Source organism: Psammomys obesus, unplaced genomic scaffold (assembly GCF_907164565.1).
Source record: "Psammomys obesus unplaced genomic scaffold, mPsaObe1.curated_primary_1811, whole genome shotgun sequence".
Lineage (NCBI taxonomy): Eukaryota > Metazoa > Chordata > Mammalia > Rodentia > Muridae > Psammomys > Psammomys obesus.
In genome coordinates this window covers 2,674,562-2,690,948 of record NW_026585691.1, presented here as the reverse complement: position 1 = coordinate 2,690,948, position 16,387 = coordinate 2,674,562, and the positions used below count along the sequence as shown (strand labels likewise).

Sequence of the window (16,387 nt, the reverse complement as noted above, 5' to 3'; positions counted from 1 at the left end):
CTCGTAGAGCTCCGCCTGCTTCTGCTTCCACAAGTGCTGGTATTAAAGGTGTGTGCCAGCACACATCCAGCTCCATTTGGATTTCTTTTTTTTCCTGAGGGTTTTTGAAAACTATGCACGTGCAGGTGTGGCGTGTGTTAGCGTGTGTGTAGATCTGCACCGGTCTACACGTGTGTACACGTGCACAGGTCTGTGCGGGCGTTAGTGCGGTACCTGCAGAGCCCTGAAGACGCTGGAGTTACAGGCGGCTGTGAGCAGCCTGGTGTGGAGGCTGGGGGTACTCTGCAGGACCAGCATATACTCCTAACCCTGAGCCATCTCTCTGGTCCCCACCCTCTTTATTAACCTCTAACCTTTGTTGTTTTTTTTCTCTCCCTAATAAAAATTCCCCTATTCCCTTATCTCATTTCATCCTCAAACGAATCCCAAGATACAAGAGAATCACAGTCTCCATTTTATGGTAACAGACTGAATCCCATAGTAGGATGTTCACCCAGGGACTTCACGCTGCATTAAAACCTGGACCCAGGGCTGGGGATGTGGCTGGTTAGTAAGGTTTATCTAGTATGCACCAGGCCCTGGCTTCCGCCTTCAGCGCTGTATAGATCAGTAATGGTCCGTGCCTGTAACTACAGCACGAGGGAGGTGGAGGGAGGAGCCTGTGCTACATGCTGAGTTTGAGGCTAGTGTAGCTGGCTTGATGTCAAGCCACAAAACAAAACATCTCCAACCCAGCTCTCCTGGTCCGAGAGGCTGTGTCCAGCCCCTGCTCATAGTTAGGAATGCCTGTGGAAGAGAATGGGTGTGCTTTCCAGCAGGCCCCACCCAGCAATCTGCACGGCAGTTTGGAGGACCAGGAGGGATGAGGCCATTGCTACCTCCTGGGCGGAGGGTTGAGGATGTCAGGAGACCCTTCTTGAGAAATTTGGGGGTGGTGAGCACTGAGTCTGCTCAGTGGAGTGGAAGGTGATGAGGCTGTCTCCAGGGTCAGCTCCAGGTGGTGAAAGCCTTAGGGTACAGACTGGTGGAGCCAGATGGGGACAGGCATTTGTGTGCTGGTGGAAGACTTTTGCTCCTGGAGAAGCAAGGGCTGAGGAAACCTAAATGTGAGAGCGGTGAAGTGGCCAAAGGACTGAAGAAGGCCACAGGAAGACACTCTAAGCAGGTGCTTGGGAACCTGCTATGGCTGTATCGCCCCTTCATTTATCCCTCAGCTGAACCTGTGTCTACACCCAGCCTCCCACCTCAGCTCCAGATCCACTGGCAGATGTGCTGAGGTAGAGAGGTGGGGGCAGTGAAGCAGGAGAGCATGCAGGGAAATACCTGAGCCAGCACCCAACCTGCTGCCGCCAGAAATCAGTGGCAAACAAGCAGAGCCCTCCTGAGGCCCCGTGGCACACTACCTAACCTGCTGCAATCTGTGGCTCTTCCTTTTCCCTCCCTCCTCCAGCCAGTCTGTGTCTCTGGGAATCCCCCCACTCTCTAACCCTAAGGGTCTGGTCGTGTCAGGGAACTGGCCTGAAGAGCCGAGAGAGAACCTGCTTCTTGAGCAACGCCTCGTTCTTAGCTGCGGCTGCAGCCAGAGACAAGGCCCGCACCCTACTCCTGGCTGTCTAAACCTTTTCTGGTTTTGTTACAATGTGGTTTTGGAGGCTCTGACTTCTGAAAGGTGTCCAGGATGTGTTTAGTAGGGGAGAAGTCACAAAACAGTGTGTAGGAAGCAAGCCTGGCTTCGGAAAGCGGTTAAGGGCTAGGTTGGGGTGCATGAAGAAAAAGCTGGCATTGGCAAAGCTTGCATAGTGCGTGGGGCTTCCTCTGTGATGGGGGATTATTGGGGACTTTTACTTGTTGAGTGTTACAAAATGAAAAAAAAATTGAGATAGGTTATCACAGGATGGTCTGGAACTCATTGTGTATGGCTAGGATGTTTGATCTTCCGATCCTCCTGCCTCTACCTTCCCAATGTTGGGATAGGAAATTTTCTTTCTTTTTTTTTGGGGGGGGGGAGAAGTGAAGGGGATGGTGAGACAGGGTTTCTCTTTCTGTGTAACCCTGGCTGTCCTGAAACTTGCTCTGTAGACCAGGCTGGCCTCTGTTTCCCAAAACATGCACCGCCACCACCACTCGGCATGAAACTACCAAACGTGAAAAGTGTGTGTTTCCACACTTTTGTAGCTGTGGGCTTCAACACAGAAGGAGAAGTGGCAAGGAGAGAGAGAAGTAGTCCTGATGCGTGTGATTGGGATGTGTCTGGGCAACCGTTTTCTCATCTAAACAAGGGTCCACTGATTCCTGTCCTGCACAGTCCCAGGAGCTCACATTCCTTAAGAGACATGGACACTGTAAGTTACAAACTGCAAACACATTTACACAGGTGTGAGCCACACCTGTATTTCAAAGGACCTGATGGAACACTAAAAATGGTAAGAACTGTTTCATTAGTAGGTTTAGAAGTAGGTGACTTCTAATTTTTAGTTTCATTCATGACTGGCTCCCATGGGGGAAAAAAAGTACCCCCTATTATTCAAAATTAGTGTAAGTAAGTTTGGGGTGTGGCTCAATTGGTAGAGTAATTTCTATCGTACACAAAACCCTGGGTTTTATCCTCAGCACTTCATGAACAGGTGTGGGGGCACATGCCTGCAACCCCAGTACTGGGGAAGTAGAAGCAGGAGAATTAGGAGTTCAAAGCCAGCCTAGACTCTAAGAGACTCTGCCTTAAAACAAACAAACAAACAAACAAACAAACAAACAAACACTACCAGGATGCTACCTGGGTGTTTAGCCTTTATCATTAGTTAAAAAAAAGAGAGAAAAAGAAAAACCAAACCAAACAAAACCGTGCCTGCAATTGTACTGCAAACGCTCAGGGCCAACTCTAAGGCATGCGATCTCCTGCAGCCACTGGGCTGAGGTTATGACAGCCAGGTTTTTTTATTTGTTTATCTGGGCACATGCAAAAATACATACCTTGGCCGTAATCAAGTTGCTGTTTTAGACATTTCTTTATTCCCTGACACAATGTGCTGGGACATGTGAGCCTGGGCTATTTATAGGCCGGGATCAATTTTCAGAGGATTTGGTGGCAAGCACTGCTGGAGCCGGGGAGCTGGCAGCCCCATCTCATGGGTGAGGTCTGTGGCTCCCTGGGATAATCCCTGAATTAGATGCTGGGAGGGGAAGTCTGATCCCCACTATTTTGATGAGGACAGCCTGGTCTACATAGTGAGGTCTAGACAGCCTGGGAGACCCTGTTTCAAACAAAAACAGAAACCTAACAATGAGAGAAAAACAAAACCACAATTAATAAATGGGGCTAGGTATGGTGGCACAGGACTGTAATTCTAAGACTGGAAGCTGACGCAGAGGCCAGCCTGGGCTACCTAGCAAGGCCCTGTGTCAAAAAAAACAAACAAATAAACAATTAAAACTCCCCCCCCCCCCCAAATAACAGGTTAGGCAATGAGATAAATTTTCTTTCTTTTTTGTTTATATGAACTTTAAAAATGTTTCTTTGGGGGTTGGAGAGATGGCTCAGGGGTTAAGAACATTAGCTGTTCTTTCAAAGGTCCTGAGTTCAATTCCCAGCAACCATGCCGTGGCTCACAACCATCCATAATGAGATTTGGTGCCCTCTTCTGGCGTACAGGAACACATGCAGGCAGAACACTGTATAAATAATAAATAAATAAATCTTTAAAAAGAAAAAAGGTATCTTTGGATCCAGCCACGGCACCTGTAATCCCAGCACTCAGGAAGGCAGAGGCAGGCACATCTCTGTGAGTTTGAGGTCAGCCTGGTCTACAAAGTGAGTCCAGGACAGCCAAGACTACACAGAGAAACCCTGTCTCAAAGAGAGAGAGAAACAAAACAACAAGAAAAAATGTATCTTTGGGCTGAAGATCTAGCTCAGTTACTAACAGTACTTGCTTAGCAAGTCCTGGGTTCCATTCCCAGGGCCACGTAAGTGGTTATCTCAGTACCGAGCAGACAGCAAGATCAGGAGTTCAGGGTCATCCTAGGCTAATGTTGACTTTGAGGCCAGCCTGTGCTACAGTGAGGCCTTGTCTAAAAACAAAACAAAACAAAAGAAAAAAACAAACACGCTATAAAGATCACATTTTGGGAAATTACAGCTTAATGTCCTTCCCACGTCATTTCACAGATATGGGGAGAACAGAGCTGAATGCATGTGCCAAGCTATGTAAGGATCCTGTCTGTCAACTTTATCTGCTCACAGGTGCTCAGGGACTTTTCTACACTTTCCCTTCCCACCACGGGACAAAAGTCAGTAAGGGTGGGGGCAGCCTGACAGTCAAGGAGTTGGGGGTACTTGGGAGTGATTTGGAAGCCAGTGTTCTGAACCCAGGGGGAGCCTGCTTCCATGCAGCAGGGGGCTTGAAGTGTCCCAAAGATGTGTAAGGATCCATGGGGGGAGGACCAAGCCTTGAAGCCACAGAGGCAGCGAGCCTCTGGGTTCTAGCCCGCTGTGTGCGCGTCTGGACTTGCCAGAAGTCCATGGCAGGTTGTCCTCTGCTTGGCTTTCAACCTGGAACTTCCCCAGGATTGTTCCGCCAAGCCACTGTCTTTATGAAAAAAGGGGAGAATGAAACAAGACAGACCCTGCAGCCTGCTGATCAGGTGCCGGAGGAGCCTGACAGGGTAGAGTGGAGACCAGAAGAGAAGTAGGAGTCCAGGGGAAACACCAGAAGAACCTTGGAAAGAACAAGCTGAACGGAGGCCAACCTGCCAGTGGCTCCTGGTGTGGTCATAAATAAATAAAGCAAATGGTGCTAGGAAGGGCTGTAGACGGTCCCCCAGTTCTGTGCACCCCAGCCTGGCAGGCGGCTTATCTTCCAGAGAGGAAGCCTTCTCACTGGGCTAGAAGTCAGGCTAGTGGTTGGGTGAGTTTAGGTGAATGGAGCCACCTTGGCTGTGAGAATCCCAGTTCTAGGCATGCCCCAGAACCCTCTGCCCTGCATATTGGCTCAGACTCCCTGTAGGACACTCACCGAGGCTCCTCAGGCACCGTCACCTGGTTCTTTTCCCAAGTAATGATGGGGGCTGGCAGCCCCTCAGTGTGGCATTCAAAGCGTGCTGTCCCGTTCTCCTCCACTGTCTGGGACTCGGGGTGCAGAGAGAAGTTTGAGAGTGCTGGGGATGAGCATAGTGATGAGAGAGAGTGAGAGCAAGGGCAAGAGAGCAAACACAGTAAGCACAGTGGCACGGAACACGGAGTCATGGAAACACACAGCCAAGCAAATCCAGAACAAGGGAGACACAGTTGTCAACCAGAGCAAGGTAGCCAAGAGAGAAGAAATAACCACTGGTCAGATGGTGCTGGCAGATGCCAACATTACCATCCTGGTCACTATAGAAAGGTGCACATTTCCTAGTAGTCTGTGCCTCTGGAGGGCTCTAAGGAGCCAGTGCCAGGAGGATAGGGCATGGCTACATCCCTGTACCCTGTGCTGTGTGGGTACGGACGAGAAGAGAAACCTCTGGGCCCCTGACCTCTTCCTGGCTGACAAGCCAGCCCTATACATTAGAACAAAGGGTGGGAAGAGGAGGGTGATGGAGTGAAGACACACCTGAGGGGACCCCTTGAGTGGGACAGGACAGGAGGCAGGGAACCTGGGTTCCTGGTCCTGGTGCAGGTAACTATCTTTAGATCCTTCTCCCCACCCCATCCCGTCCCTTTGGTCTCCCAATCTCAGCCCTCACCCCAGATGCAAGCACTTACTGGCAAGCTTGACCACAGCAACCTGGCTGGCCACCACTCCCAGCGGGCCATGGGCCAGACAGGAATAGCTGCCCTCAACGACCTTCCGGGTCCCAAGAGCTTCATCACCATCGCTGTCCTCCGGTTCTCGAGGCGAGGACAGCCGCAGGGAGCCATTGGCCAGCAGGTGCAGGTTGTCATGCTCCAGCACAGCACCTCCGTCCCTGTTCCAGGTCACCCTGGTGGGCGGACTGGCAGCGGCGGCCCCCAGGCTACAGTCCAGCACCACAGCCTGCTCAGGGCCCAGGATCACCTGCAGCGGCCCCACGTCACAGCTCAGCTTGACCATTGTCTCCTGGGGCAACAGCTCCCCTGTGAGGGGGAAGAAGCATCAGGGCTGTGAGCGTGCAGCCTCCTGGTCCCTGATCTGCCACCCAGTGCCAGTCACTTATGGGAAGACCCTGTATCTATCGGAACCAGTTCTCCCTTTGCCAGCAGCTCCTTACTCTTGGGTAACATCTCCCCATAGTTTGGCTTCTTCACACACACACACACACACACACACACACACACACACACACACAAGCTCACAGCAGCCTATTACAACAGCTGGAAAGTAGCCTCAACCCAGATGTTTGCATTTTTCATCTGATGAGTGGCTGATACTTTACTCAGTCAGCAAGAGGGTGAAGTGCTCCAAATGCTGGTGCATAGAACCCTGGAGACTTTATGCTGAGGGAAAGACACCAGTCACCAGAGGCCACAAACTTTGTGATCTCATGTCTGTGAAATGTCCATCAGTCGGAAAGTGGATTAGCGGCCACCAAGACCCTTGAGCAGAGAGGAATGGGAAGTGACTGCTAAGGGGCACGAGGTTTCTTTTTGATGAGAATGTTCTAGAATTAGACGGTGGCCAAGGCAACAGAACTTTATTAGTATATTCAAAACCACAGGGTGGAGCCCAGTGGGCTGGCGACGTAGCTCGGATGGTGGAGGAGAGCTTGGTTAGCATGCATGAGGCCAGGGTTTGACCCCCAGCACTACAGGGATGGAGCAGGGGCATCCATAGTTCAAGCTCATCCTCATCCGCAGCTATGTAGCAATTTGGAAGCCAGCCTGGGCTATATGTCAAAAAAAAAAGAAAGAAAGCATGCTTGTACACATGGTAAATTCTATGCAAGTGGTGAGCTGTGTCTTAGTTTAAAACAAACATGGCGATTCTTTCCTTTTAGGGCTGTGGTGGGTGTCCACTGGGACAATGTGTACAAGATGTAGCATTGCCTGGCGCTGTGTGGTGGCTCAGTGGTTTTCTTCCCTCAGGAATCCAATGGGTCAGTTCTACCACTATTACCAAAGCAAATATACATCACAGGCTAGAAAACTTCTGTAGTTGGAAAACTACATGTAGTTGGAAAACGTGCCATGAGTGTAAGACAAGTATGAGAACGCGCACTAAGAGACAGACAGACAGACACACACACACACACACACACACACACTTACATGCTGCCTGTACAACCTCACCCTGTCCCTGCCAGGAAGGAAAGAGGAGTATCAGAGTAGAAGGCACACTCTCCTAGATGGAGGCAAAATCGCTAAGGGAAAGATTTCTTTTTCTAAATGCTGATTTCTTTTTAATAATTTTTTTTTTAAATTTTATTTTGTGTGCATCAGTGTGAAGGTGTCAGATCCCTTGGAACTGGAGTTACAGACAGTTGCGAGCTGCCATGTGGGTGCTGGGAATTGAACCCGGGTGTATTTGGAAGAGCAGACAGTGCTCTGAACCACTGAGCCACCTCTCCAGCCCCTGGGAAATACTTGTTATCACAGTCAGTGCTTCACCAGGGCTCATCACTATCACGCAGCTATGGGTCCCCATGTGGGTCCTTCATCGCAGCTGACCTGCTGGCCTATCCCATAAACACTCAGTAGCTCCCTTCTTAGTCTCTGGCTCGACTCCTCACTGCAAGGCAGAGTGGCACCTCTGAAAGCGGACTAAGGATGGGGTGACATCCTCAGGAGGCGGGTCTGGGGTGACAAAGCAGGAAGGCTAGGCAATCAAAACATACGGCCTTGGGCCAGGCACTTCTTCCGGGTCTTGGTTTATTCACTGGGACACAGATGTCTGTTCCGGAGCAAACCCAGCACCATTGCCACATCATCCCACACTGTTCTTCTGTCTGCCACACTGGTCAACACCTACACCCCTCTGTGTGTCCATGTTTTCTCTCTATCCAAAGAAGAACAAAATAGCCCAGGAGCTGGAGAGATGGCTCAGTGGTTAAGAGCACTCCTTGTCCAGAGGTCTGGGATTCAGGCTGAGCATTTCCATCAGCTCACAACTATCTAGAACTCCAGTTCCCGGGGCTCTGATCCCCTCTCCCGACCTCTGCAGACAGGAGGCACACAGGCACACCTGCAGGCACAATACCTATACTCATAAAGGTAACGATAATAATGCTGGTGATAGTAATAGGTTTGGCGGCAGAGCTGGCCTGAGTGACACACTCGTGCTAGGGAAGAAGGCAGTCAGTCGCCTCTCCTCTGCTGGTGCAGGGAGGTGCCAGGGGCTGGGAGGATGGCCCATTGAGAAAGTGTTTTCTGCACAAGCGTGAGGATCTGAGTTTGGATCCCCAGCACTCACATCTGTAACCGCAATACTGGGGGGGGGGCGCGACAGGTGAATCCCTGGAGCCCGGTTTAGCCAATGAGCTCTAAGTCCAGTGAGAGCCTGTCTTAAAAACTAAGGTGGGGACTCGAGAGATGCTCAGCCATTAATGGGTATGTTACCCTTGCAGGGTGCTGGGTTCAATTCCCAGCACCTGCATGGTGGCTCACAACTGTAAGCCTAGTTCTAAGGGACCCTAGGCCCACACACCTCCACACACATATCCACAAGCAAAACACTCACACACATCAAATAAAAAAATTCTAAAATAATTTAATTATTTATCATAATTTATTATATTATCACTATGCAATAGCTTTAGTGGTGGTATTTGCACACGTGATGTCAGGACAAGACAGCAAATGCACAGTCTGAGCAGACAGGCCAAGAGTGAATAAAGTTTCATGTTACTTTAGCCGCTGAGACAGCTCGAGGCCACCTCCTCCCCAGTCTCCCTTCTCAGCTGTAGCGTCCCCATCTGCCGGTATAAAGGACACCCTTAGCTTCAGGGAACTCCATCTCATCCATGCCCTCACCTTAAAAAAAGGATGACCTCTGACCTCCTCATGCACACCCTCATGTGAACCTGTACACACATCATACGTGCCAGGGATGTGTACATCACACACACACAGAGATCAAGGTCCCAGTCTCACTTTACCTGTCAGCGGTGACAGCTAGGTTTCCTCTCTGAGACTCAGTTTCCAGGTATTTAAAATGCAGATGCTACTGAGCCTGTGAGAATCAACCAACCGCTGCCTGCCAGGGGTTCAAGGGCAGAGCCTAATGGACAACGCTCAAGAGGTACAGGCGCTCATTCTTTTTAGGTGAGGTACTGGGCATAGAACCAAAGGTTTTGTGCAGGTCAGGCAAAAGCTCACCACACAGCTACGCCAGAAGTCCCATTCTTTAAGACCCTGGGCACACGGTAAGCTGCTACACAAACGCTCTTTGCTGCCCTTAGCATCCAGCCCTTTCTCTTCTAAAGCCCCAGATTCCATGATTCAAATTCAGAGTTGTGGAAGGCAAGCCTGGGCTCTCAGCCCAGCAGCTTCAAATGCTCTGGTGCAGGGGCAGGGCTGTAGGCTTGGATTTCAGGGGAGAAAAGCCCCACATAACATGAAGCTTCGAGCCCTCTGGCAGCCTCCCCCACCCCCTAAAGCATGTCCGGGGCTTGGAAAATCCCCTGCCGTGCTGAACAAACAATGTGAACAGTTGGGGCCCAAGCAGCTGCTGGGTATGTCAGCGGCCCGGCTCTGGCGGGCAGGACAGCCGCCAGAGGGGCTGGTGGCTGGCAGGGGGGCCCAGGAGCTCCAGTTCCCTTCCTGAATATTCATGGATCAGCAGATGTCTAGCTTCACCACCTCAGAGGAACCCAGCAAGGCGAAATCAGGGAAAGCCTCAGGGACGAATTCACAGAAAGAACCGGGATCCACCTCACAGAGCAGCGGGGCTGCGCCACAGCCCCAGCGGACCCATTTCTAAGGCAACTCCCGAAGTTCAAGGTCCATTTTGCGGACGAGGAAACAGTGACCAGAAAGAAAGGTGGGGTGGGGAGATCTGAGCAAACTGTCCTTTGACTTTCAGGGGATGAATCCGCAACTGGGGAGGGGGCCAGTCTCCTGAAAAAAAGGTTTTCCAGGAAACTTTGCCCAGATGTCGGCCTCTCTCCAGGAGACTTCTCTGCCTTCCTCCGGGGAAGATTTTGCAATTCTCTTAAGTACCCTTCCTCTCTCCTAAAGGTGAACCAAGCTTTGCGCCTCACCCCCAACCCCTTCCCCAGGATTTAGGTCCAGTCATTTGTTGCACAATCTTGGGTTAGCCCCACCCACTTGTCAGTTTCCCCATATTTGCATCAGACTTCTTGGGCTGCAGCTCGGGCCTAGCAGGCTGAAGGCCCTGGGTTTAATCCCTAGCTCTGGATAACTAGGGCTTGGTGGTACACACGTGAAAAAGCAAAGTATCGGCACTGGGGAGACTGAGGCATGAGACCCAGAAGTTCAAGAGCAGGGTAGGCTCAACACTACATACACAAAAGTGCAAGGTCATCCTCAATACAGGGAGTTCAGGTCCAGCTGTGTTCCAAGAAGACCAAAGCAAACCAGACCAAACCAAATTTCTTCCAGGAACAGAGAACTTTTGTTTGAAGCTCACTGACAGCCTGAAACGTCATTTAATTAAAACAAAACAAAACAAAACAAAAGATTAATTCTTATGTGCTTAAGTGTTCTGCCTGAATGTATGTATATGCACCACATGCCTGCAGGGTGCCTGTGCAGGTAGAAGAGGGCTCCCCGGAACCCCGACTTCCTTGTGGGTGCTGGGAACCACTGGGCCCTCTCAGCCACCAAGATGTCGCCCTGGCTTCTGCCTTTCTTTTTAAAAGTCTTTTTACTCTGCTCCATAAAATAGCAATGTCTACTTTATTATGTGTCCGCTTTCTCCACCACCAAGCCCCTAGGAGTGGTATCTGAAAGGGGATAGACCTTCCTTGTCCAAGGGCTCTGGCTCCCCCAACCACTGTATGGCTGACTCCCTGACTCCCAAAGTCCTTTGCAGCAGTATTTCCATCTCTAGACTGGTGTGGCGGGAGCACACAGCAGGTACCGGGAGAGCTGCTGATCATCAGTCTTTTGCCTGCAGGGTTTTCCCCTCAATTCTCTTCCAGTGTTTTGGTTTTTTTTTTTGTTTTTTTTGTTTTTTTTTTTTTGTAAGACCCTATCAGAGATACAGAACTTCTGTTCTTTTGGGATCTCTCGACCATTTCTCAATCTTAGCATTTTCTTTTTGAGATAGGGTCTTTCCACATAGCCCTGTCTGTCCTGGAATTCACTGTATAGACCAGGCTGACCTTGAACTCTCAGAGATCCCCATACCTCTGCCTCCTGAGTGTTGGGATTAAAGGCTTGTGCTACTATGCCTGGCCCTCAATCTTATTTTTCAAACTTTTTTTTTTTTTTTGAGACATGGTCTCACTATGTAGCCCAGGATCCTCCTGCTTCTGCTTCTTTTACAGGTTTGGGCCACCATGCTGGGCTCTGAGAAGCAGCCCTGTGCCCACTTAAGAGGATACATTAGATTTTATTAAATCTATGAGAACCTAGTCAGAAAGGCACTCTGCTATAGAGTTCTGGGGTCTGCTTGGAGCTGTTTGGTGAGGTCATCAGGAGCCTGAGTTGGGTTCCGTTCTCCAGGAATGTTCAGGAAGGACAGGGCATGCAGGTGAGGGAGGGAGGGAGCAAGGCCAAGAACTTGTGACAAACAGCAGAGCTTCCTCGCTGCTCTGCACAAATTTACAGCTCATTGTCAGTGGAAGGGCAGACCTCCTGACACATAGGCCACTCTTCTCCCCCAAAAGACACAAGTCAGCTTCTCGCAGAACCCTGGCCACCTTCCTTACCACACACTAAGTCCTTCTCTCCAACGGCTGGAAGGAGAGTCTGGATGGGTGCCAGGACACAGGAGGGGCCTCTATGTACAATCCTAAGAGTGAGGCTGAGTGGCATCTAAGGTGACAGCAAAGCCACATGAAACATGGCCTGCCTCCACCAGGTCCCCCTGATAACGCTGTCCACCCTGCCATACATAACAATCCACCCCGAAGCCTCTGGGTCCCTTGCTATTTCTTCCTAGAAAGGCTTTGAACCAGTCTGACTTAGACACTTGTCTCTCCTCCTCTTCCTGCCGGTAGAAAACTGGGTGCCTGAATGCTGCAGTGACCACTCTAGACTGTTCTCAAGACAAGGTCCCATATAGCCCAGGCTGGTCTTGAACTCTATGTGCAAATGAGAATGACCTTGAACTTTTGATCCCCTCGCCTCTGCCTCCCAAGTGCTGGGATTACAAGCTAGGCCACAGGGCCACCTGCCTGCTGGGCAAAATGAGCTACAACCCTGGTCTGGTTTTTGGTCCGCCCTTAACAATCTCTTAGGATCATATCCTACTTGGCCTTTAGGATCATATCCTAGTTGGCCTTCAGGCTTTAGCATCTAAAACAATGTGTTGTGTAGAGTAGATCCTCAATACATATTCCTCAAATGGCTGTGTAGACCCTCTCAAATAATATCATAGAATCCCTTATGCCTCTCTGAGCTTCAGTTTTGTTATCTGTGAAATAGCTAAGAGTGATCTTCAGGGCTAAGATTGATCTAAATAAGACAGACAGAAGCTGCACGGCATATTATGTGGCCTCTACTAAACACCTAATAAAACGCTGCGATAACTTCGGGACTGGTGGCAGGGCATGCGCTGGCTGGCAGTGTGCTTCTCAACCCTGGGTCCAGTACTGCACATACTGTGTGCTGGTGAATCCTGTGAGCCCAACACTCAGAGGGCAGAGGCAGAACCAGCAGTTCAAGGCTGTAGAGTGAGTTCAAGGCCAGCCTGAGCTACATTGGGCCTGTCTGAAACAAGCAAGCAAAAACCACACAGGAAAAAAAAAAAAATAGCAAACTCATACTAAAACTTTGCCTATACACCATCAGGTCAGGAAGCCCTTTATCTTCTGGGTTCTGCTATACAGCTCATATGCTTAAAAGTATCTTTCTTCTGAGGCCACCTGTGTCTCCTCAGGTGTGTCAGAGCTCTGTCTTCAAAACTACAGAACAGGTGGGCGTAGTGGTATACAACTGTGATTCCAGTACTCGGGGAGTCAGAAGCAGGCTGATCTCTGTGAGTTCGAGGCCAGCCTGGTCTACAAATCAAGTCCAGGATAGAGAACCCCTGTCTTTAAAAAACAAACAAACAAAACCCAAACCAAACAAACAAACAAACAAAACCAAAAACTACATGATAGATAAGAAGTTTCCTATCAAGTGATGGGGTGTCCTGATGCTCACCCAGGATCATTTGGCTTCTGTTTCCTTGACCCCAGTGACCCCATGGTTCCTTCACATCCACAGACTGGAGTCCTTGCCAGGAGACAGTAAGAGCTACAGCCAGCCTAGCCCAGAAGAGAGCACACTGGACTTCAGGACCTCCTTTCTGGTTTTCCTTCCCTGAACCCTACTTTCCCTCTCCTTGACCAGGCTAGGATCTTCTCCACAGAGCCTCTTATTCCTTCGCCTTCCCTCCCAGAAGACCCAGGCTCGCCTGGCAGTGACATCTGTTCTGCATCTGGAATTCCATGTCTAGTTGCTATACCTCAGAGACATTGAAGCCGAAGTGAGTAGGAGGTGGGTGAAAGAGGATTCCATATCCTTGGACCAACCAAAAGGGAAGACACACACCTAAAGCTGCTAACGTCTCTTATGGGAGGAAGCGCAGAGACAGTGAACTTGTTACGTGGGCACCAAATCCCTAGGAAGAGTGGCTGGTCTGCCTCACAAAGAAGAGCCAGGAGACTGCTCTGGCCCCACCTGAGTTCCTAACTGCATAGTTGCTCAAGTTTCTCATGTGTATGGGCTCACGATAAAATTCTTTCTTTTGCAGATTGAGTTCCAGGACAGCCAGGACTACACAGAGAAACCCTATCTCAAAAAACAAAAACAAATAAATAAACAAAACAACAAAAAAGAGTCCCTATTAAAAGAAGGTTCTAGGGCCGAGAGATGGCTCAGCAGTTAAGAGCACTGAGTGCTTTTTCAGAGGACCAGGGTTCAATTCCCAGCATCCACAAAACATCTCACAAATGCCTGTAACTCCAGTTTCACTCAGATATACATGCAGGCAAAACACCAATGTACAATGTACATAAAATCTAAGACATATATATATATATAAAGCTTGTAGTGTTGTCCCGGGTGTCAAGCCTCTAGGATGGGCCTCCAGTGTCAAGGATGAGAAAGGGATGGAGGGTGGGGCTTTCCAGGCAAGGAAAAGGCTCCTATGTTCTCAGAGCTCGCTGTGTTCTCCAAGCCCCAGATTCTAACTCAAGCAGAAGGGGAAGCCCACTCCTTCATATGAGAAAAGAGCTTAGTTTCCTACCATTGCCCTCAGAAGGAAGTCTCGTTCCTATGAGCTCACAGCCACAGTCTCTGAGCCAAGAGCAATGTCAGGGGCCTAACTGGGCACTGGCATTGCCATCCCCAGTGACTGCCCTTCGCTCTGGCCCGTGTTGACTTTGTTGGGAAGACAGTTATCTCTGACTTTCTTCTCCCTCACTTCTTATAAAACCCATCGGTAGGGGCTGGAGGGATGGCTCAGTGGTTAAAAGCACTGGCTACTACAGAACCCAGAGGACCTGGGTTCAGTTCCGAGCACCCATATGGTGGCTCACAACCAACTGTAACTCCAGTTCCAGGGATCTGACACCATCAGCTGGCTTCCACAGGCACTGGGCACACACATGGGGCACAGACATATTTTCAGGCAAAACAGCCATAACAAAATTGCAAACAAACAGAAACCCATCTATCTATGCTCACGCACTGCTGATCCCACGCATGCTTCCATTCCACTAGCTGCCACCACTCTGTCTCCCGTACCACCAGCTCTTGCCCAGGACTGGAGCATCCTACCTAGCCTGAACTATCCGTTCTACACACTGGCTACAGCGAGCTAGACTGAAAACCTGCCCACACTGGGGCAGGAGAGTCTCGGGACAGAAGCCTTGCTTCCTCCTCAGCTTCCTCTCCTGACGCGGTAGTGGCCCACCCCTCCCCCACCTGCCCAACTCCCACCCCCACCCCACGCTCTAAACTCCAGCCAGATTTAGTTTGATGCAGTGATGTGAAGGAAATCGCCTCCCAGTGTTGGCACCCCCTGCTCTGAAAGACTCCTCCCTCTGCAGGGCTGGCTCTTCCTCGCTCCATCATTTTCCTCAGAACCTTTCCTGGTCTTCTGCAGAACCTGGCCAGTCCTGCCTGAGACTGACAGCCTAGGGCTAGGGCCTTCTTCACAACAGCCTGGGCGCCACGCACGTTAGCCTAGAGAGTGCTCAGCAAATACTGTGGAGGAACGGATGACCTCCCCTCTATAGGGCGTCCGTAGACTGCGGAGGTTTACACACCGGAGGAGGTTAAGCCAGGGCAAGAACGCTAGCTGCTGCAGCACTCAGGTGGCCGACAAGAAGAACCGCAAACGCCCGCTCCTCACAGTCCGTGCACGGGGAGCAGGGAGAGTCCAGTCTCCCAACTCTGTCCTCGGGGCCCCGGCCCGAGGCCTCAGAAGTATTTAATAAAGCGCGGGTGCGGTTGCCAGCCAGGATCCCGCGTTCCTGGAGCTCCGGGAAGAACAGGAGGAGGAGGGGAGGCGCAACTATTCCCTAATCCTTCGGGCTCCGCGAAGGCAGACACCTCTCTGACATTTCCCCGGCCGAGTTCACCTGACGACTCCGGGTGCTCCCCCCCCCCCCCGCGGCCCAGCCCCACGCACAGGCTTCCAGCCGGGTCCACGCTCTCCGGGGAGAGGGGCGTGTCCTGCGGGACGAGCTGGGGTCCGAGCTGTTCGCAGCTCTCTCCCACCGGCTGTTTTCCTGGAGATGGGCCTGGGGTTTGCCCGGCCGAGGCTCCTTCTCTCCCCCCACCCCGCCACTCCCGCCGCCCTCCCTGCCTCCCTCCCACGTGGCCTGGCCCAGTCTCTCTGGAAAGCCGCAGCAGCTGGAGAGAAATCCCCCTCCCCACCCCCACTTCCAAGTCCCTCCCCGACTCTCCCCGGACACATCCTCAACTCCCCCCTCGGCGGAGGAGGCAAGAAGTAATCGAACAAAGCGGGCAGCCCATCCCCCTCCCGAACCTACCACCTAACCTCCCTTGGGCCGCCCCCCCCCAAAAAAAAACCGCACACCCCACCGAGAGTGAGGGAGGCCGGGGCTGTGGGAGCAGCCCGGGCACACACACGCCTAGACGCTTCGCGACCCTTTCTCCGGTGTGGACTATCTGTGGTCTTTACCCCTGACCCCACCCGACACTAGGACCGGGGTCCTGGAGGGGTCTTGCTGACCTCGTCCACGCTTCCCGGCCCGCCCTTGGGGGTGGGCAGCAGTGACACGCGTCCCGTCCAGAGAGCGAGTGCTGGGCGCGTTCACCAAAGCAACTGGTTTCCTGCCCTTCCCCCCC

At 51.3% G+C, this 16,387-nt stretch overlaps 1 protein-coding gene across 1 annotated transcript in view; it reads right to left on the bottom strand.

Annotated features, from left to right (window-relative positions):
• The window catches only part of Igdcc4 (immunoglobulin superfamily DCC subclass member 4), a 48,858-nt gene that overhangs the window by 17,568 nt on the left and 14,903 nt on the right, over positions 1 to 16,387 (bottom strand). Inside the window, exons 4-5 of the mRNA XM_055596768.1 lie at positions 5,744 to 6,094; positions 5,013 to 5,154 (exon numbers count right to left, since the gene is read on the bottom strand). Of these exons, the coding sequence (XP_055452743.1) occupies positions 5,013 to 5,154; positions 5,744 to 6,094 (493 nt within the window). The remainder of the gene's footprint in view (positions 1 to 5,012; positions 5,155 to 5,743; positions 6,095 to 16,387) is intronic.